The 22,812-nt window shown below is 41.9% G+C and overlaps 1 protein-coding gene across 2 annotated transcripts in view; it reads left to right on the top strand.

The window, feature by feature from the left end:
- Positions 1–21,860, top strand: part of LOC139554671 (chemokine-like protein TAFA-2) — a 176,702-nt gene extending 154,842 nt beyond the window's left edge. For both annotated transcript variants that reach the window (XM_071367698.1, XM_071367688.1), the window contains exon 5: positions 20,942–21,860. In XM_071367698.1, the coding sequence (XP_071223799.1) occupies positions 20,942–20,953 (12 nt within the window). In that variant the 3' untranslated portion in view covers positions 20,954–21,860. The remainder of the gene's footprint in view (positions 1–20,941) is intronic.
- The last annotated feature ends 952 nt before the right edge of the window (positions 21,861–22,812 follow it).

Genomic DNA, 22,812 nt, shown 5'->3' with positions numbered 1-22,812 from the left:
TCCTGCCATCCAGGACCTATATACTAGGTGGTGTTAGAGGAAAGACCAAAAAATGGTCAAAGACTCCTGTCACCCAAGTCATAGACTGTTTTCTCTGGGGGTGAAGTGACTATGCAGTCACTTTACCCCTGCTTACATGTACAAATTAACTTGATTAACCTGTACCCCTGCACATTGACTCGGTACTGGTACCCCCTGCATATAGCCTCGTTATTGTTATTGTGTTACTTTTTATAATTTTTTACTTTAGTTTATTTAGTAAATATTTTCTTAACTCTATTTCTTGAGCTGCATTGTTGGTTAAGGGCTTGTAAGTAAGTGTTTCACGGTAAGGTCTACACCTGTTGTATTCGGCGCATGTGACAAATAAGAATGTATTTGATAATCCTCCGCCCGAGGGAGGTGATGCCCCTTGGATAACGTTGAGACGCTGCAGAACGAGGAGGACCTCTTCCATAGCCATTCCCAGTTGAGCCAGCTGGTTGTGGTGTTGGCGAAGTAGGTTTCCCTGTTCGCTGACCATCTAGGAGAAGCCTTGATCAACTGCTGCTTCCATAATATTGAGGTGTTATTCTGTAACATAGACGCTGGGAGTCAGGTGCATTTGGAGAGTTTAATAGAGCACGAACAATAAACAATACAAAAACAGGAGTAGCGTCGGGAAATAGGAACAGTCTATAACAGCTGATGGGAAATAACAACAGAGTGCTATAATATGGGGAGTAATCAGGAAGGCGATAGAGTCCAGGTGTAACTGATGATGAGGTGCAGGTGTGCGTAATGATGGGTAGCCAGGGCTGGTGGTTAGTAAACTGGAGACGTCGAACGCAGGAGGGGAGGATCTGCAATGTGACAATTGCATTTGACTTTATTTTGTAAATTGTGTTTTTGCAGGGCTCCCTTGTAAAAGAGACCTTGGTCTCAATGGTGACTCCCATTCAGATAAAGGTAAAATAAATGAATATTATATTCACCCATTTTATTAGATTTTTTTTCATATGATTTTCATATGAAAACTGTAATTCTGAGTTACATATGACAGTTTGACAGCAGGCTCTGGTGATAAATATGAAAAATAATCACCTTGAAATAGAAAATGCAAGTCTATGGCTAAAATGACTGTATATCCCAGCTCCTACAGCGGCTGAAAAAATGCCCACCTAGGAAAGCCAACATTATCCTTAAAGGCCCAGTGCAGTCAACATTCATTTTTTCTGTGTTTTATATCATATTATACAACATCTGTTGAAACTAACACTGTACAATTCTGAAAACATTTTATCGGTGTTAATTTATGATAGTTGCTGGTTGAAAATACAATCTACACAGCACCTTCTAATCAGCAGGTTTGCATGAGCTGGAGTTTTCGATCTCCATGGTGACATCACCATGTTGTAAATTGGTTAATAGACCAATAAAAAAGAGAGTTTCAAACATCTCTGCCAATAACAGCTAGTTTTCAGTTTCTCTTTCCACTCAGATCCAGCAGTCCTAGCAAAATTCTTGCTTGAGATTTTAATGGAAATCTTTTATAGTAAGGTAGCAAATCTTTACCCAGAAATTATTAGAAATTGATATAAAAACGGCTGCCTTGGGCCTTTAAACGTCTCTGCCTGCCTTCCTGCCTGCCTGCCTATCGGTATACAGAGAACTCTTGCGCTTCCATCTGACCCACTTGCATTTGGCAATGGGATAAGAGAACAGGCTTGGGTCGGGGCCTGCCTTTGAAAAAATCTGAGTAGTCTTGGATGTAACTTCAAACGTCAGCAAGGAAACAAAACAGGCAAAAAACAACAAAGAAACAAACAAACAGCCTGTGAAGAAAAACTGAGCCGTGGAGGTGGATGTTCAGTGCAGGATAGGGTGATTCCAGAGGTTATGTGTGTCTGTGTTTGGGGTGGGGTTGGGGGTGAGGGAGGAAGGGGGTGTGTGTGACACAGTGGGCCCAGAGCCATCTATCACGGCCTGGTGTTTGACTCACCAAACGCCTGTACTTGAGCTGCCTTCTCCATTATTCATTGTGTGGAGGGCCTGGGCGAGGCAGACTTTTTTTTATTTTAACCAGGTTAATAATGTATACCCCCTCTCTCTCACAGAGGCAGGCAGGCAGGCAGGCAGACAGGCAGGCAGACAGACAGACAGACAGACAGACAGACAGGCAGGCAGGCAGGCAGGCAGAGATGCAGGCAGCCTGGTGTGCAGGTGACTGCTACATTACAGTAGGGCTAGACAGAAGCTCAGTTTGTTTGATTTGGGGACTCTGAGGGCTTCCCTCCATGTTGACAACCACCACCACCCCCCACGGAGAGACAGTGGGAGAGGGACACCATACACTACATTAGGGGGCTCAGTGACATGTTTTCGCCAAGGACTTAGCTACATGGTTCTGTAAACAGGTGACATCTGTGAAGATTGATTATGGGCTCAATTGAATGGAACCTGCATTGTGGTATTTAAAGGGCGACTGCACTTCTTGATTTGGCCTCATTTAAGTTTTGGTTCATTAAGAAAGGGTAGCGGCCATAGCTGAATTCAAACGTCAGTTGGTTTGGGGCTGTGTGTTGATGTAGGTGTCTCCTGTGTGTGTTCACAGGTGGGAAAAATTTGGCAAATTATTTAGCCAATTATCTTCAGCTAGTGTACGGACGTGGCAAAGTTGGTTTAACTTTGGGTAGCCCATCTCCGGGGCTAGTTAGGGACCGTCAATAAATTACACAATGTAAATGAGACAATATTTTCATATTGCACACCTTTTAGTTTTCCCATTCAATATCTGTATGTGAATTTCTACAATTTATAGTTGGTTTGAGGTTTTTAAGTCATTGAAATTTGAGCCATTGGAATTTTAACATATTGTCTCCTGTACATTGTGTAATTTACAGATGGTCCCTAACTAGCCCCATAGGGATATCCAAAGTCAACCCAATTTACCACAGGCATTACGATTGGGTCGCGTGCAGCTTCACTTCGAATTGATCATTACTTGTGTGCTGCCAGATGTGGGCAGGATTGAAACAAACCTTAATTGACTTTGTGATGCAGTCAAGAACACAAGTCTCACAAAACGATATTGGGTGACTTGACATTATTACAAAAATTATCCTATTTACTCTTTGTAGCATCATATCGATGCCACATAGGCTGTTTTCTAAATGAGAAGTTTGTTTTTAAGCAGTAGGTTTTTGTTCAATGGTCTATAAAACTCTGCATTTTTGGGGGTTGTGTAAAAATCTACAACATGGTAAGCTCCTAAAAAGATACTTCCAGTTTTCAGAATAAGAAGTGTGCGTGGGTAGTAGCATTCATTCAATTATTTGTTTTCTATACGTGCTAATGTGTGTTTTTACCATGTTAAAGTGGTAATACATTATTTTGTAATAAATAGAGTCCCCCTATAAACCAACAAACTATCAATAGACTATCAGTGGCTCACCATCTCTCCATATTGATCCAAGTCCTATTTATGGCTGATAACAAATGACGGTGTCACTTCACATCACGACAGATTCACAATAACAAATCACCTCCACAAAGCCCCCAGGGCATCTCTCGAACGACCTTAGCAGCTCTCCATTCTCCCCATGTCAAAGAGCAGACACAGAGCCTCACACTGGCCAGGCAAGACCAGACCAGGGGTTAGAATCCTTCCGCTAATGTCACCAGTCATGCCCTCACCTCTGCTTTCACATCATATCAATCAACACACATCACACATAACAAGCGTCACAGAGCAATTTCACAGGACAAGTGTTGTGATGTAACAGAGAATTAGTTGGATGTCTGTGATGAGAAGCTGGGTAAGTTTGCAAAATAACAGGCCTACAAAGAGCTTACTGTGTTTGGACTAAGGATGTGACTAATGGAAAACATTTCTCAACTTTAAACTGCCATTTTTTTATGGTTTTCTTTTAAAATGATAATAAAAATCATAAAATTCCACATCAATTCACATTGCAGAATAATGTTCCTATTTAGGGTATATGACCACTAGGGCCGGGCAATGAAGTTCTATCTTCCGCGACCCTTTACAGACAAAGAACGTAGCTACAGTAACGTGGATCATTTAACTTTTCAGACAATTAAAAAAAGGGCGTCTGTCTCTTTTCAGACAGTAGAATTCTGCTCCGGCATGATGTTCTATTGTTTCCCTGACAACAATAAACATTGCTTATTTATGTGCTGCTGTGTTGTTAAAGCAGTTTTGTTTTATGGTAGGATAGCTAGATGTGCTTTCGTTCTATTAAATGTCTTGATAAGTAGCGATATTTAACTAACTTGAAATTACTTTTTTAGGAAAGAGTGGTCTGCGCTCAGGCAGGCAGCAGGCAGGCTAGGATTGAGAGTTCAGGTTGCCAAGTGATGGAAGTTAGGAATTACTTTACAGACAAGTAAAATGCCATTCATGTCTCCTGTGAAGGTTTCGTGTCTGCGTTGAAAAAGCTGTAGTGTAGCCTACCCTAAAAGCCAATTCATCCCAGCTAGCACAGTGGAACTGGGGCGATTCCGGCTGATAGTAGTGGCACTCGGCTGAGTCAGACTCGGCCGATGTCATGTGGCAGGAGTCTGGGTCACCTTCGGCAGTATTACTTATGGCTAGGATGTGGGGATTGAGCTCGGGACCATTCCGGTGTGAGTTATCTGGCCCAAATGTATTACTTGGGGTTCGGGCTGATTCCGGTGTGAGTTATCTGGCCCAAATGTATTACTTGCTGCTCAGGCCGATTGGGGCTAACGTTACTCTCTGGAAGATGATTACACGGGCTACTTTATATAATTAACATTTCATTTTTTATTTTTCCATATTTTCTCATTGTTTCTGTGATAAAAAAAAAAATACAATTAACATTTAAATGAAATTCTTTAAGAGTCCTGTGTAGTATTTCAGTATTGTGATACGTTGTGCAAGGGAATTGATAAGCATTAAATACTTTGTGGAAGGAACTTTCCGAGTGGCGCAGCGGTCTAAGACACTGCGTAACAGTGCAAACTGCATTTCTACAGATGCTGGTTCGAGACCCATGAGGCGACGCACAATTGGCCCAATGTCATCCGATTTAGGGGAGTGTTTGGCCGGCCGGTATGTCCTTGTCCCATCGCGCTGAAGTGACTCCTGTGGCGGGCTAGGCGCATGCACAGTGACACAGTCACCAGGTGTATGATGTTTCCTCCGAGACATGTTTCTTTGTGGATGGGTATAATTTGCATGTGTAAAATGTATAATAGTAATATTTAAAATTACTTAATCGGGTAATTTTGTATACATTCATTTACATTTGCATCTGTCCGCTTCTGGGAGGATTCTGCTAAGATGCCGGCAAAGTCGGCTGAATTCTGGAAGACAGAAACGGCTCGATGTACTTGGACCGATTCTGGGCAGTCATTCATTTTGATTCCGAGCCGAGTCCGACGCCCGATTCCGGGCCAATACAATCAGTTCCGGCCCCCGGGAAGCGGGCCGCTTCTGGGCCGATTCCTCATTGCTAGCTGGGATGCTTGCTCTGGAAATGCCATCAGGAGACTCCTTACGGAGGGTTTGACACAATCACGGAGGGTTTGACACAATCACAGAGCTTGCGGAGGCCAAATCGAGCTCCATACTGCATCGCTGTGCTTGTCCCAAATGTTTTAACAATGTGGAGGGCTCTGTATAGCTCTGCATTGACATGATTGGTTGACGGTAGGTTGGGACGAGAGGTCCTGTATAAACACAAACTCACTTCCTTGACAACTTTCTACACAACAGCTCTGCTCTGACTTCTGCGGAGGCCGCATCACAGTAAATGCTATATACTGCCACTGCAGATTTCAGATTGACCATGCAGAGCCTTTAACAGCCAAACAAACACACAGTAGCCGAGGCGCTTTCAAGGGGCCACCTACCATTATATTATAGGGTAATCAATTCAGGCTATACCGGTAGCGTACTGTAATTTCATATTATGTGCGAAAAACATCCTCACCCACTCAGAAACGAAGAGGAGCGTACTCTGTGCTCGCAAGACTGGCCCGAAGATACTTCTGTACTATGGAGACATCGGTCCCATGAATTGTCTAAACTAGGATATTCTGCACGCATCAGACCGAATACAGACCGAAGACTGAATAGACACCTGTGTCATTAGCTAAGAGAAAGAGCAGGCAGGCAGGCCAGCTGGAGGGAGAGAGAGGAGGGGCAGGCAGAACCACGTGGATATGTCTTGCTAATCTGCATCTTGCAATGTCTTAATTGTCTTGCATGCCTCACATATTCACCAAAGTAGCCTAAAGTTTGCCTCTTCCTCTCTGGTTTTATTTAAATTACACAACTTTCCCCAGGCCTTTATAGTCTGGTTAGGCTATAACATGGAAAATAATGTTTTGTGATAACTTTACTGTGATTAAATTGTTTTTTTGTTTAGGGATTTTTCTTAATGTTAAGGATACCAACCTCGTTTAAATATTGTAATGTTTAAACTGCTCACACCCCTAGTTTGGACTAAGATAATGAAGAAGGGTGCTTGAGACCGATGTTGATTTTCTGTACTGTAGGTCCACTGTGATGGACGTTCTTACTCATTGTAAGCCTTGCCACACATGATGTTACATTCAATTTTTCAATTTTATTTTATATAGCCCTTCGTACATCAGCTAATATCTCGAAGTGCTGTACAGACACCCAGCCTAAAACCCCAAACAGCTAGTAATGCAGGTGTAGAAGCACGGTGGCTAGGAAAAACTCCCTAGAAAGGCCAAAACCTAGGAAGAAACCTAGAGAGGAACCAGGCTATGAGGGGTGGCCAGTCCTCTTCTGGCTGTGCCGGGTGGAGATTATAACAGAACTATGCCAAGATGTTCAAAAATGTTCATAAGTGACAAGCATGGTCAAATAATAATCATGAATAATTTTCAGTTGGCTTTTCATAGCCGATCATCAAGAGTTGAAAAACAACAGGTCTGGGACAGGTGGCGGTTCCATAACCGCAGGCAGAACAGCTGAAACTGGAATAGCAGCAAGGCCAGGCGGACTGGGGACAGCAAGGAGTCACCACGGGCGGCAGTCCCGACGCATGGTCCTAGGGCCCAGGTCCTCCGAGAGAAAGAAAGAGAGAAGGAGAAAATTAGAGAGCGCCAAGATTTTCAAAATGTTCATAAATGACAAGCATGGTCAAATAATAATCAGGAATAAATCTCAGTTGGCTTTTCATAGCCGATCATTAAGAGTTGAAAACAGCAGGTCTGGGACAGGTAGGGGTTCCGTAACCGCAGGCAGAACAGTTGAAACTGGAATAGCAGCAAGGCCAGGCGGACTGGGGACAGCAAGGTGTCATCATGCCCGGTAGTCCTGACATATGGTCCTAGGGCTCAGGTTCTCAGAGAGAAAGAGAGAACGAAAGAATTAGAGAGAGCATACTTAAATTCACACAGGACACTGGATAAGACAGGAGAAGTACTCCAGGTAACCAACTGACCCTAGCCCCCCGACACATAAACTACTGCAGCATAAATACTGGAGGCTGAGACAGGAGCGGTCAGGAGACACTGTGGCCCCATCCGAAGAAACCCCCGGACAGGGCCAAACAGGAAGGATATAACCCCACCCACTTTGCCAAAGCACAGCCCCCGCACCACTAGAGGGAAATCCTCAACCACCAACATTACAATCCGGAGACAAGGCCGAGTATAACCCACAAAGGTCTCCACCACAGCACAAACCAAGGGGGGGCGCCAACCCAGACAGGAAGATCACGTCAGTAACTCAACCCACTCAAGTGACGCACCCCTCCTAGGGACGGCATGAAAGAGCACCAGCAAGCCAGTGACTCAGCCCCTGTAACAGGGTTAGAGGCAGAGAATCCCAGTGGAGAGAGGGGAACCGGCCTGGCAGAGACAGCAAGGGCGGTTCGTTGCTCCAGAGCCTTTCCGTTCACCTTCACACTCCTGGGCCAGACTACACTCAACCATATGACCTACTGAAGAGATAAGTCTTCAGTAAAGACTTAAAGGTTGAGACCGAGTCTGCGTCTCTCACATGGGTAGGCAGACTGTTCCATAAAAATGGAGATCTATAGGAGAAAGCCCTGCCTCCCGCTGTTTGCTTAGAAATTCTAGGGACAATTAGGAGGCCTGCGTCTTGTGACCGTAGCGTACGTATTGGTATGTACGGCAGGACCAACTCGGAAAGATAGGTAGGAGCAAGCCCATGTAACGCTTTATAGGTTAACAGTAAAACCTTGAAATCAGCCCTTGCCTTAACAGGAAGCCAGTGTAGGGAAGCTAGCACTGGAGTAATATGATCAAATTTCTTGGTTCTAGTCAGGATTCTAGCAGCCGTATTTAGCACTAACTGAAGTTTATTTAGTGCTTTATCCGGGTAGCCGGAAAGTAGAGCATTGCAGTAGTCTAACCTAGAAGTAACAAATGCATGGATTAATTTTTCTGCATCATTTTTGGACAGAAAATTTCTGATTTTTGCAATGTTACGTAGATGGAAAAAAGCTGTCCTTGAAACAGTCTTGATGTGTTCGTCAAAAGAGAGATCAGGGTCAAGAGTAACGCCGAGGTCCTTCACAGTTTTATTTGAGACGACTTTACAACCATCAAGATGAATTGTCAGATTTAACAGAAGATCTCTTTGTTTCTTGGGACCTAGAACAAGCATCTCTGTTTTGTCCGAGTTTAAAAGTAGAAAGTTGTCAGCCATCCACTTCCTTATGTCTGAAACACAGGCTTCTAGCGAGGGCAATTTTGGGGCTTCACCATGTTTCATTGAAATGTACAGCTGTGTGTCATCCGCATAGCAGTGAAAGTTAACATTATGTTTTCGAATAACATCCCCAAGAGGTAAAATATATAGTGAAAACAATAGTGGTCCTAAAACGGAACCTTGAGGAACACCGAAATGTACAGTTGATTTGTCAGAGGACAGACCATTCACAGAGACAAACTGATATCTTTCCGACAGGTAAGATCTAAACCAGGCCAGAACTTGTCCGTGTAGACCAATTTGGGTTTCCAGTCTCTCCAAAAGAATATGGTGATCGATGGTGTCAAAGGCAGCACTAAGGTCTAGTAGCACGAGGACAGATGCAGAGCCTCGGTCTGACGCCATTAAAAGGTCATTTACCACCTTCACAAGTGCAGTCTCAGTGCTATGATGGGGTCTAAAACCAGACTGAAGCATTTCGTATACATTGTTTGTCTTCAGAAAGGCAGTGAGTTGCTGCGCAACAGCTTTTTCTAAAATTTTTGAGAGGAATGGAAGATTCGATATAGGCCGATAGTTTTTTATATTTTCCGGGTCAAGGTTTGGCTTTTTCAAGAGAGGCTTTATCACTGCCACTTTTAGTGAGTCTGGTACACATCCGGTGGATAGAGAGCTGTTTATTATGTTCAACATAGGAGGGCCAAGCACAGGAAGCAGCTCCTTCAGCAGTTTAGTAGGAATAGGATCCAGTATGCAGCTTGAAGGTTTAGAGGCCATGATTATTTTCATCATTGTGTCAAGAGATATAGTACTAAAACACTTAAGTGTCTCTCCCGATCCCAGGCCCTCGCAGAGCTGTGCGGATCCAGGACAGCTAAGCCCTGGAGGAATACGCAGATTCAAAGAGGAGTCCGTAATTTGCTTTCTAATGGTCATGATCTTTTCCTCAAAGAAGTTCATGAATTTATTACTGCTGAAGTGAAAGCCATCCTCTCTTGGGGAATGCTGCTTTTTAGTTAGTTTCGCAACAGTATCAAAAAGAAATTTTGGATTGTTCTTATTTTCCTCGATTAAGTTGGAAAAGTAGGATGATCGAGCAGCAGTGAGGGCTCTTCGGTACTGCACGGTACTGTCTTTCCAAGCTAGTCGGAAGACTTCCAGTTTGGTGTGGCGCCATTTCCGTTCCAATTTCCTGGAAGCTTGCTTCAAAGCTCGGGTATTTTCTGTATACCAGGGAGCTAGTTTCTTATGACAAATGTTTTTCGTTTTTAGGGGTGCAACTGCATCTAGGGTATTGCGCAAGGTTAAATTGAGTTCCTCAGTTAGGTGGTTAACTGATTTTTGTCCTCTGATGTCCTTGGGTAGGCAGAAGGAGTCTGGAAGGGCATCAAGGAATTTTTGTGTTGTCTGAGAATTTATAGCACGACTTTTGATGCTCCTTGGTTGGGGTCTGAGCAGATTATTTGTTGCGATTGCAAACGTAATAAAATGGTGGTCCGATAGTCCAGGATTATGTGGAAAAACATTAAGATCTACAACATTTATTCCATGGGACAAAACTAGGTCCAGAGTATGACTGTGGCAGTGAGTAGGTCCAGAGACATGTTGGACAAAACCCACTGAGTCGATGATGGCTCCGAAAGACTTTTGGAGTGGGTCTGTGGACTTCTCCATGTGAATATTAAAATCACCAAAAATTAGAATATGATCTGCTATGACTACAAGGTCTGATAGGAATTCAGGAAACTCAGAGAGGAACGCTGTATATGGCCCAGGAGGCCTGTAAACAGTAGCTATAAAAAGTGATTGAGTAGGCTGCATAGATTTCATGACTAGAAGCTCAAAAGACGAAAACGCCATTTTTTTTTTTGTAAATTGAAATTTGCTATCGTAAATGTTAGCAACACCTCCGCCTTTGCGGGATGCACGGGGGATATGGTCACTAGTGTAACCAGGAGGTGAGGCCTCATTTAACACAGTAAATTCATCAGGCTTAAGCCATGTTTCAGTCAGGCCAATCACATCAAGATTATGATCAGTGATTAGTTCATTGACTATGACTGCCTTTGAAGTGAGGGATCTAACATTAAGTAACCCTATTTTGAGATGTGAGGTATCACGATCTCTTTCAATAATGGCAGGAATGGAGGAGGTCTTTATCCTAATAAGATTGCTAAGGCGAACACCGCCATGTTTAGTTTTGCCCAACCTAGGTCGAGGCACAGACACAGTCTCAATGGGTATGGCTGAGCTGACTACACTGACTGTGCTATTGGCAGACTCCACTAAGCTGGCAGGTTGGCTAACAGCCTGCTGCCTGGCCTGCACCCTATTTCATTGTGGGGCTAGAGGAGTTAGAGCCCTATCTATGTTGGTAGATAAGATGAGAGCACCCCTCCAGCTAGGATGGAGTCCGTCACTCCTCAGCAGGTCAGGCTTGGTCCTGTTTGTGGGTGAGTCCCAGAAAGAGGGCCAATTATCTACAAATTCTATCTTTTGGGAGGGGCAGAAAACAGTTTTCAACCAGCGATTGAGTGCTGAGACTCTGCTGTAGAGCTCGTCACTCCCCCTAACTGGGAGGGGGCCAGAGACAATTACTCGATGCCGACACATCTTTCTAGCTGATTTACACGCTGAAGCTATGTTGCACTTGGTGACCTCTGACTGTTTCATCCTAACATCGTTGGTGCCGACGTGGATAACAATATCTCTATACTCTCTACACTCGCCAGATTTAGCTTTAGCCAGCACCATCTTTAGATTAGCCTTAACGTCGGTAGCCCTGCCCCCTGGTAAACAGTGTATGATCGCTGGGTGATTCGCTTTAAGTCTAATACTGCGGGTAATGGAGTCGCCAATGACTAGGGTTTTCAATTTGTCAGAGCTAATGGTGGGAGCCTTCGGCGTCTCAGACCCCGTAACGGGAGGAGTAGAGACAAGAGAAAACTCAGACTCAGACTCCGACTCGCTACATAATCGGGAGAACCGGTTGAAAGTTTCTGTCGGCTGAATGAGCGACACCGGTTGAGCATTCCAACAGCATTTCCCTCCAGAAGCCATGAGAAAGTTGTCCGGCTGCGGGGACTGTGCGGGGGGATTTATACTAACATTACTATCTGTACTTACTGGTGGCACAGACGCTGTTTCTTCCTTTCCTACACTGAAATTACCCTTGCCTAACGATTGCGTCTGAAGCTGGGCTTGTAGCACAGCTATTCTCGCCGTAAGGCGATCGTTCTCCTGTATATTATGAGTACAGCGACTGCAATTAAAAGACATCATGTTAATGTTAGTACTTAGCTTCGGCTGTTGAAGGTGTTGACGAACCATGTCCAGATAAAGCGTCCGGAGTGAAAAAGTTGAATGAGGGAAGAAAGTTGCGATGGAAAAACTAAAAATATAAACGGTAATTAAAAACAAAACAAAAAAAACGTAAAGTTGTCAGCTAGCAAAGTAAAGTAAAGTTGGCAGCAAAACGCTTCCTTATGTTATAAAATGCATTTTACCAAGACAAATGTGGTTATTCATGTTCTGAATTGTTCAGTAGGGTCTTTCTTTAACATGTCATTAACATTATATCCAAAAAGTTGGATATAATAAAGTAATACATCCGATAATAAGCATTGAGCTCTGTTGACATAGTGGTGCAGGTTTCTCTTTTGAGGATTTTGATGGATTTTACATGGTTGAGCCTTCAATGCTAGTGCAGATACTATGTCAAACCTACTGTGTCATTCAATCCCTATTGGTGACAAGCAAAGGACAAAATTGAAATAACAACATCATTTTGTTTCTTTATCAGGGGTAGGCAGTTGTTTGTTTGTGTTTGTTTTTTGTTTGTTTGTCCATGAAGCTTTGAATCAGGGCTTAGTTTGAGCCTGACCAGTCAAATGTGGTCTTTTATCCCAGAGTCTCACTGACATGTGAAGATTAAACTGTACCTCCTGAAACAGCGATGGGTGAATCTTATGTTCCCCTTTTCCAGCACCCGCAAACAGAAAATTACAGCCTAATGTATTTTTAGATGTTAGATATTGGTGTGTGAGGTCTGTTAGAAAGTGAGACTCTACATGTATCTCAGTCTATGCCGCTCTGACATTGCTCATCCATATATTTACATATTCTTAATTCCATTCCTTTACTTAGATGTGTGTGTATTAGGTATTTGTTGTGAAATTGTTAGATATTACTTGTTAGATATTGCTGCACTGTCGGAATTAGAAGCACAAGCATTTCGCTACACCCATAATAACATCTGCTAAACACGTGTATGTGACCAATAACATTTGATTTGATTTGGATTAAGGCATATCTTGGAACAGTGTGCATTGGAGTACTGACACATCCTGTCGCCTGGCTCCGAGCCCTACGCGCCGCGCTGCTTTTCAGGCCAAGACCATGGAGCCTCCGCCACTCACTAATTGAATGACACTAATATGTGCCAATACACAAATAGGAACACCTATGAATGTGTGTGATAACGAGACCCACTTATACTTCTTCACACTAAATATGTTAGCATGTTGTACTTAAAGGGGACTGTTATTATGACCATGTTAACTGCAAAGAGAGTACAACTAACAGAACTGTTACTATGACCATGTTAACTGCAAAGAGAGGACAACTAACAGAACTGTTACTATGACCATGTTAACTGCAAAGAGAGGACAACTAACAGAGCTGTTACTATGACCATGTTAACTGCAAAGAGAGTACAACTAACAGAACTGTTACTATGACCATGTTAACTGCAAAGAGAGGACAACTAACAGAGCTGTTACTATGACCATGTTAACTGCAGAGAGAGGACAACTAACAGAACTGTTACTATGACCATGTTAACTGCAGAGAGAGGACAACTAACAGAACTGTTACTATGACCATGTTAACTGCAGAGAAAGGACAACTAACAGAACTGTTATTATGACCATGTTAACTGCAAAGAGAGTACAACTAACAGAGCTGTTACTATGACCATGTTAACTGCAGAGAGAGGACAACTAACAGAACTGTTACTATGACCATGTTAACTGCAAAGAGAGGACGACTAACAGAACTGTTACTATGACCATGTTAACTGCAGAGAGAGGACAACTAACAGAGCTGTTACTATGACCATGTTAACTGCAAAGAGAGGACAACTAACAGAACTGTTACTATGAACATGTTAACTGCAAAGAGAGTACAACTAACATAACTGTTACTATGACCATGTTAACTGCAGAGAGAGGACAACTAACAGAACTGTTACTATGACCATGTTAACTGCAAAGAGAGTACAACTAACAGAACTGTTACTATGACCATGTTAACTGCAAAGAGAGGGCAACTAACAGAACTGTTACTATGACCATGTTAACTGCAAAGAGAGGACAACTAACAGAACTGTTACTATGACCATGTTAACTGCAGAGAGAGGACAACTAACAGAACTGTTACTATGACCATGTTAACTGCAAAGAGAGGACAACTAACAGAGCTGTTACTATGACCATGTTAACTGCAGAGAGAGGACAACTAACAGAACTGTTACTATGACCATGTTAACTGCAGAGAGAGGACAACTAACAGAACTGTTACTATGACCATGTTAACTGCAGAGAGAGGACAACTAACAGAACTGTTACTATGACCATGTTAACTGCAAAGAGAGTACAACTAACAGAGCTGTTACTATGACCATGTTAACTGCAGAGAGAGGACAACTAACAGAACTGTTACTATGACCATGTTAACTGCAAAGATAGGACGACTAACAGAACTGTTACTATGACCATGTTAACTGCAGAGAGAGGACGACTAACAGAGCTGTTACTATGACCATGTTAACTGCAAAGAGAGGACAACTAACAGAACTGTTACTATGACCATGTTAACTGCAAAGAGAGTACAACTAACAGAACTGTTACTATGACCATGTTAACTGCAGAGAGAGGACAACTAACAGAACTGTTACTATGACCATGTTAACTGCAAAGAGAGTACAACTAACAGAACTGTTACTATGACCATGTTAACTGCAGAGAGAGGACAACTAACAGAACTGTTACTATGACCATGTTAACTGCAAAGAGAGGGCAACTAACAGAACTGTTACTATGACCATGTTAACTGCAAAGAGAGGACAACTAACAGAACTGTTACTATGAACATGTTAACTGCAGAGAGAGGACAACTAACAGAACTGTTACTATGACCATGTTAACTGCAAAGAGAGGACAACTAACAGAGCTGTTACTATGACCATGTTAACTGCAGAGAGAGGACAACTAACAGAACTGTTACTATGACCATGTTAACTGCAAAGAGAGGACAACTAACAGAACTGTTACTATGACCATGTTAACTGCAAAGAGAGGACAACTAACAGAACTGTTACTATGACCATGTTAACTGCAAAGAGAGGACAACTAACAGAGCTGTTACTATGACCATGTTAACTGCAGAGAGAGGACAACTAACAGAACTGTTACTATGACCATGTTAACTGCAGAGAGAGGACAACTAACAGAGCTGTTACTATGACCATGTTAACTGCAAAGAGAGACCAACTAACAGAACTGTTACTATGACCATGTTAACTGCAGAGAGAGGACAACTAACAGAACTGTTACTATGACCATGTTAACTGCAAAGAGAGGACAACTAACAGAGCTGTTACTATGACCATGTTAACTGCAAAGAGAGGACAACTAACAGAACTGTTACTATGACCATGTTAACTGCAAAGAGAGGACAACTAACAGAGCTGTTACTATGACCATGTTAACTGCAAAGAGAGGACAACTAACAGAACTGTTACTATGACCATGTTAACTGCAAAGAGAGGACAACTAACAGAACTGTTACTATGACCATGTTAACTGCAAAAAGAGTACAACTAACAGAACTGTTACTATGACCATGTTAACTGCAAAGAGAGGACAACTAACAGAACTGTTACTATGACCATGTTAACTGCAAAGAGAGGACAACTAACAGAACTGTTACTATGACCATGTTAACTGCAGAGAGAGGACAACTAACAGAACTGTTATTATGACCATGTTAACTGCAAAGAGAGTACAACTAACAGAGCTGTTACTATGACCATGTTAACTGCAGAGAGAGGACAACTAACAGAACTGTTACTATGACCATGTTAACTGCAGAGAGAGGACAACTAACAGAACTGTTATTATGACCATGTTAACTGCAAAGAGAGGACAACTAACAGAACTGTTACTATGACCATGTTAACTGCAGAGAGAGACCAACTAACAGAACTGTTACTATGACCATGTTAACTGCAAAGAGAGGACAACTAACAGAACTGTTACTATGACCATGTTAACTGCAGAGAGAGGACAACTAACAGAACTGTTATTATGACCATGTTAACTGCAGAGAGAGGGCGACTACCCAGTTAGCAGTGAGCAGAACTGTTACTATGACCATGTTAACTGCAGAGAGAGGACAACTAACAGAGCTGTTACTATGACCATGTTAACTGCAGAGAGAGGACAACTAACAGAACTGTTACTATGACCATGTTAACTGCAGAGAGAGGACAACTAACAGAACTGTTATTATGACCATGTTAACTGCAAAGAGAGGACAACTAACAGAACTGTTATTATGACCATGTTAACTGCAAAGAGAGTACAACTAACAGAGCTGTTACTATGACCATGTTAACTGCAGAGAGAGGACAACTAACAGAACTGTTACTATGACCATGTTAACTGCAAAGAGAGGACGACTAACATAACTGTTACTATGACCATGTTAACTGCAGAGAGAGGACAACTAACAGAGCTGTTACTATGACCATGTTAACTGCAAAGAGAGGACAACTAACAGAACTGTTACTATGAACATGTTAACTGCAAAGAGAGTACAACTAACATAACTGTTACTATGACCATGTTAACTGCAGAGAGAGGACAACTAACAGAACTGTTACTATGACCATGTTAACTGCAAAGAGACTAACAGAGCTGTTACTATGACCATGTTAACTGCAAAGAGAGGACAACTAACAGAGCTGTTACTATGACCATGTTAACTGCAGAGAGAGGACAACTAACAGAACTGTTACTATGACCATGTTAACTGCAAAGAGAGTACAACTAACAGAACTGTTACTATGACCATGTTAACTGCAAAGAGAGTACAACTAACATAACTGTTACTATGACCATGTTAACTGCAAAGAGAGTACAACTAACAGAGCTGTTACTATGACCATGTTAACTGCAAAGAGAGGACAACTAACAGAACTGTTACTATGACCATGTTAACTGCAAAGAGAGGACAACTAACAAAACTGTTACTATGGCCATGTTAACTGCAAAGAGAGTACAACTAACAGAGCTGTTACTATGACCATGTTAACTGCAGAGAGAGGACACCTAACAGAACTGTTACTATGACCATGTTAACTGCAAAGAGAGGACAACTAACAGAACTGTTACTATGACCAGGTTAACTGCAAAGAGAGGACAACTAACAGAGCTGTTACTATGACCATGTTAACTGCAAAGAGAGAACAACTAACATAACTGTTACTATGACCATGTTAACTGCAAAGAGAGGACAACTAACAGAGCTGTTACTATGACCATGTTAACTGCAGAGAGAGGACAACTAACAGAACTGTTACTATGACCATGTTAACTGCAAAGAGAGGACAACTAACAGAACTGTTACTATGACCATGTTAACTGCAAAGAGAGTACAACTAACAGAACTGTTACTATGACCATGTTAACTGCAGAGAGAGGACAACTAACAGAACTGTTATTATGACCATGTTAACTGCAGAGAGAGGACAACTAACATAACTGTTATTATGACCATGTTAACTGCAAAGAGAGGACAACTAACAGAGCTGTTACTATGACCATGTTAACTGCAGAGAGAGGACAACTAACAGAACTGTTACTATGACCATGTTAACTGCAAAGAGAGGACAACTAACAGAACTGTTACTATGCCCATGTTAACTGCAAAGAGAGTACAACTAACAGAACTGTTACTATGACCATGTTAACTGCAGAGAGAGGACAACTAACAGAACTGTTATTATGACCATGTTAACTGCAGAGAGAGGACAACTAACATAACTGTTATTATGACCATGTTAACTGCAGAGAGAGGACAACTAACAGAACTGTTACTATGACCATGTTAACTGCAAAGAGAGGACAACTAACAGAGCTGTTACTATGACCATGTTAACTGCAAAGAGAGGACAACTAACAGAGCTGTTACTATGACCATGTTAACTGCAAAGAGAGGACAACTAACAGAGCTGTTACTATGACCATGTTAACTGCAAAGAGAGTACAACTAACAGAACTGTTACTATGACCATGTTAACTGCAAAGAGAGGACAACTAACAGAGCTGTTACTATGACCATGTTAACTGCAAAGAGAGGACAACTAACAGAACTGTTACTATGACCATGTTAACTGCAGAGAGAGGGCAACTAACAGAACTGTTACTATGACCATGTTAACTGCAAAGAGAGGACAACTAACAGAGCAGTTACTATGACCATGTTAACTGCAAAGAGAGGACAACTAACAGAACTGTTACTATGACCATGTTAACTGCAGAGAGAGGACAACTAACAGAGCTGTTACTATGACCATGTTAACTGCAAAGAGAGGACAACTAACAGAACTGCTACTATGACCATGTTAACTGCAAAGAGAGAACAACTAACAGAACTGTTACTATGACCATGTTAACTGTAAAGAGAGTACAACTAACAGAACTGTTACTATGACCATGTTAACTGCAGAGAGAGGACAACTAACAGAACTGTTACTATGACCATGTTAACTGCAAAGAGAGTACAACTAACAGAACTGTTACTATGACCATGTTAACTGCAGAGAGAGGACAACTAACAGAACTGTTATTATGACCATGTTAACTGCAAAGAGAGTACAACTAACAGAGCTGTTACTATGACCATGTTAACTGCAGAGAGAGGACAACTAACAGAACTGTTACTATGACCATGTTAACTGCAGAGAGAGGACAACTAACAGAACTGTTATTATGACCATGTTAACTGCAAAGAGAGGACAACTAACAGAACTGTTACTATGACCATGTTAACTGCAGAGAGAGACCAACTAACAGAACTGTTACTATGACCATGTTAACTGCAAAGAGAGGACAACTAACAGAACTGTTACTATGACCATGTTAACTGCAGAGAGAGGACAACTAACAGAACTGTTATTATGACCATGTTAACTGCAGAGAGAGGGCGACTACCCAGTTAGCAGTGAGCACTCGGGAGGCAGGCGTCCCTCCGGTGGTCGAGCGACGTGCGACAGCTTTTTTGCCCATCTTCTACATTCATCCCCGATATACCGCTTTATAAAGCGCCAGCCGTTCTCCTGCCATTCACTTGCCGTTCTCCTCACACAAAACGTTCGGTGGTGATAAATACAAACAATTCAACATATCTTTAGTTTCAGCGTCTTTTTATTTTATGAAAGCTAGCTACTGGCTACTATCAAGGCATCAAAGACAGGTCTGAAAACTCGATGAAGGAAAGGAGGTAACAAGGATAACTTCCTGGTGAAGGCTTTTCGGCTTCTTCTGTGGTGTTTAAGAGGTGCCACCACCAATATTGTACGTAGTGATCAGCACTTTTATTCAAGTGGGTGAGGCGGTTTAGGGAGTGGCATTTATTGCTAGAAATGGACCGTTTGTATTGCTTCAAATATAGTATATTAAATCAATGGCAAAATGTAGGCTATTTTTGGTCATAATCATGATATCATGAATCTACTTGAACTGTAAATTATTAGGTGTATCACTTTTTGTGTCATCCTCTATGATTTTAGATGCAGTGTGGCCACATGTGGTTGTATTGTTTTAAAATCGGCATAAAAAATCGAATCATATTAAAATCACAACAAATGTAAGGTATTTATAGAAACAACTGAAACAGCTTGCAGCCTCTGGCTGTCTGTGATTAGCTGGAAGGTGGCAGGCCCAATTTGAGGTTAGAGAAATTCCTTGCTATTGTCTTTCAAATTAACTCATGTCTAGATGGCTTGCCTAGGGCTTATAGCTGTCCTCTGAGTGGAGGATAAACGCCAGAGATGCAAAAGTGGCCTGCCAAGGGCTTATAGCGGACCTACTGTATGAGTGGAGGCTACCCACCAGAGATGCAAATCACATCTTGAATGGCAAATTCCCCTCGCCTGCTGGCAGTAGGAAATTATAGTTTTGGCTGCAGGGAAAGCGGAAAATAGCAAATGGGAGGAATTTTTCGCGTACTTGGTAACAGCACTGTTATTATGACCATGTTAACAGCACATATGGCACATGTCATACTGTACTTTGTAAAGGCCCTTTGGATTAATATTCACAGGTTGGCATTTATTGGAGGTAGTTCTGCAGGGTAGTCATCAAATCTGATTTTAAACCTTAACACTAACCTTAACCACATTGCTAACTCTAATGGCTAACCCTAGCCTTAAATGAAGAACAAAAATATATTTTTTTACGATAGGCCTATAGCCAATGTTGACTTTGCAGCTGGGCCATCTAGCGGAAACCGCTTAGTTCTGCCTCTTGGGCAAGACTCATGACAATAAACGTCAACCTGCTACCTTGTGAGGGCCCTTTGGATTAATGTTCAGTGAAATACTTGGCGTAATAGGGTGTCAAAATGAATCATGTGCAGTATGTTTTGAAATGACATATGCTGTACCATACGTACTGTACCACCAAGCAGGGGCTGATGTCATAGACCTTCATAGTTCCAGAATGTGCTGATGATGGCAGCCATTTTGGTGAAGCAGGAATCCAAACTAGTCTAATTGGAATGCATAGCAATAGAGTTCTAATTCCTAATACTACAGTACAATGTATTTGACTCTGACACCCTAGGACAGGTGAGTGATGGCCATAGCAGCTGAGGCTGTAAACTCAGCCTGGTGTATGCAGCCCGTTTGACAGATAGATCTACACAGTATGACAGATATAGAATATAGATGTACACAGTAACAGGCAGTGTGGTGTGGGTCTTACTTTGAGATGGATCTTCTGGAATAAACAACGCTCCATCTATGTTGTGTAATTAATCACTCAATCTTCTTCTGGGTTTGTAGCCCAGCAGCCAGGTCAGACTGACTGAGGGTTTTACACACCGCCTGTGTCATAAATAGATGCAAATCCTAGTTTAATCTGTAGTGTCCATTAATATGAACTAACACCCTGCTATTTCCCCTGTTTACAGGTCACGCGATAGTGCTGTCTGTCCTGGAGACTTGGTGTCGTCAGTCATTTCTTCCTTGACAGAAACCACTGGGTCTTCTTGGATGTGAGAACTATGTATTGAATGATTTTGGGAAGGAACCAGGTACCACTAAGGGAACATGGAAAACTCCTGAAATTCTACTGAACGGATGCAGAGCAGAGACTTGACCTGGAAATAACATAGAACCACCTATCCAGACTACTGGACTACTGATTACATCCAATTCCTAGCCGTTATTGTATCACCCACCAAATTCCTGTTTGTGTTTTTTCCTCCAACGGACTACTACAGTAGGAGATCCAACCTGCAAGGTATTTATTCATTAAAAATACAAACTGTGGATTACGCAAGCAAGATAAACCTTCATTCGAAACATGTGACGTGACATTTTCAAATATTTTTCCTCTTTTTGTCACAGAGCTCAGTGACTCCAAAACAACGTGTCTGTGTTCGAGATCGATTTTAGATCATAAGCATTTCCATTCCTTTTTAGCCTTATGAAGCAGATGTCTCTTCTTTTTAAGGTTTTTGATTTGGAAAAAAAATATGAAGTGTTTTTGAGAACTTGAGACATCAAAGGAGATGGCACAGTAGAAAAAACAGTTCTAACTACTACGTTTCAGTGTTTTGAATGAAAAGACACCATCCCACTGGGCACAGACGTCAATTCAACGTCTATTCCATGTCGGTTCAACGTCATTTCATTGATTGGACGTGTAAACAATGTTGATTTAACCAGTGTGTGCCCAGTAGGATGGTTTCACCAATCCAATTAAAATGACATAAGCTGAGCTCCAACTGTTTTACTAACTGTTTTACTATCTGTTTTTAAAAGCCTGGTGACCAACATTGAGTAAAAGTGTCAGTATTATCTCAATAAACCTATTTCAAAAGGATACCACTGGATGAAAAAGGGTTTGGTTTTGTATCATAGTTTCAAACGTCTTTGCAACACAATAGATTTTACAACATTGCCGAGGTCACCATCACAAGACCATCAAATACTGTAAAGCCAAAATAAAAAGCCAAGAATTTCATCACCCCTATTGTGCATATAAACCCCCACAATACAAGCACAAAATGTAATAAAAAATTAAAAACTTTCCATGCACTTGTTTGTGCTATATCACAGTAGCGCAGTACTGAATTTTAACGTTACTGTGAGGCAGGATATCAACAACACTAAAAGTGGTCATTCTGACATGGTCCTGTCATGGGGGTTGATGAAGCATTATGAAACAGAGGTCAGAATGGGAAACCATGAACTGCATGAAAAGGAGGCAACCTACTGCACTGCCGTCATATAGCACCTCTCCCACAGGTAGCCTAGCAGTTGGGCCAGTAACCTAAAGGTATCCCCTTTCATTGCATTCTCTGGGAAACCATCAACTGTCACAGAGGTTAGCATATGCATGAACTCAGATTACATGAAAAAAAGTCCTGTTTATGTCACAGTCCCAGACAACCTCCGTGGGACTTGTCTTGTGCAAGGGTAATGATGTTAGCATACGATAATTGTCCAGTATCCACACTGGAACTCATTTACAATTAGCCAGTCCTGCAAATAGTGGACTAATTGAAGTGGAAGAGCGCTGATCATTAATTCAGAGTTGTATTAATTCAAAGTTGTGTTAATTCAGAGTTTCATTAATCCAGAGTTGTATACATGGCACACTGTTTTTCCTCTGGTCTTCACCCCCCCCCCCCCCCCCCTCCTTCTGAAGAGTGTGTTTGTGCTTTTTATGAAGAAATTCACACAGCGAAGAAAAATAGATTAAAAAAAATAGTAGACCTTGATTGTGGTGTAAGAACACCGAATAAATTAAATAAAGACATGTTTTAAGGGTAAC

This window comes from Salvelinus alpinus, chromosome 2 (assembly GCF_045679555.1).
Source record: "Salvelinus alpinus chromosome 2, SLU_Salpinus.1, whole genome shotgun sequence".
In the NCBI taxonomy this organism is placed as follows: domain Eukaryota; kingdom Metazoa; phylum Chordata; class Actinopteri; order Salmoniformes; family Salmonidae; genus Salvelinus; species Salvelinus alpinus.
The sequence above is the reverse complement of the archived record's forward strand: the minus strand, read 5'-3'. Positions and strand labels throughout refer to the sequence as shown.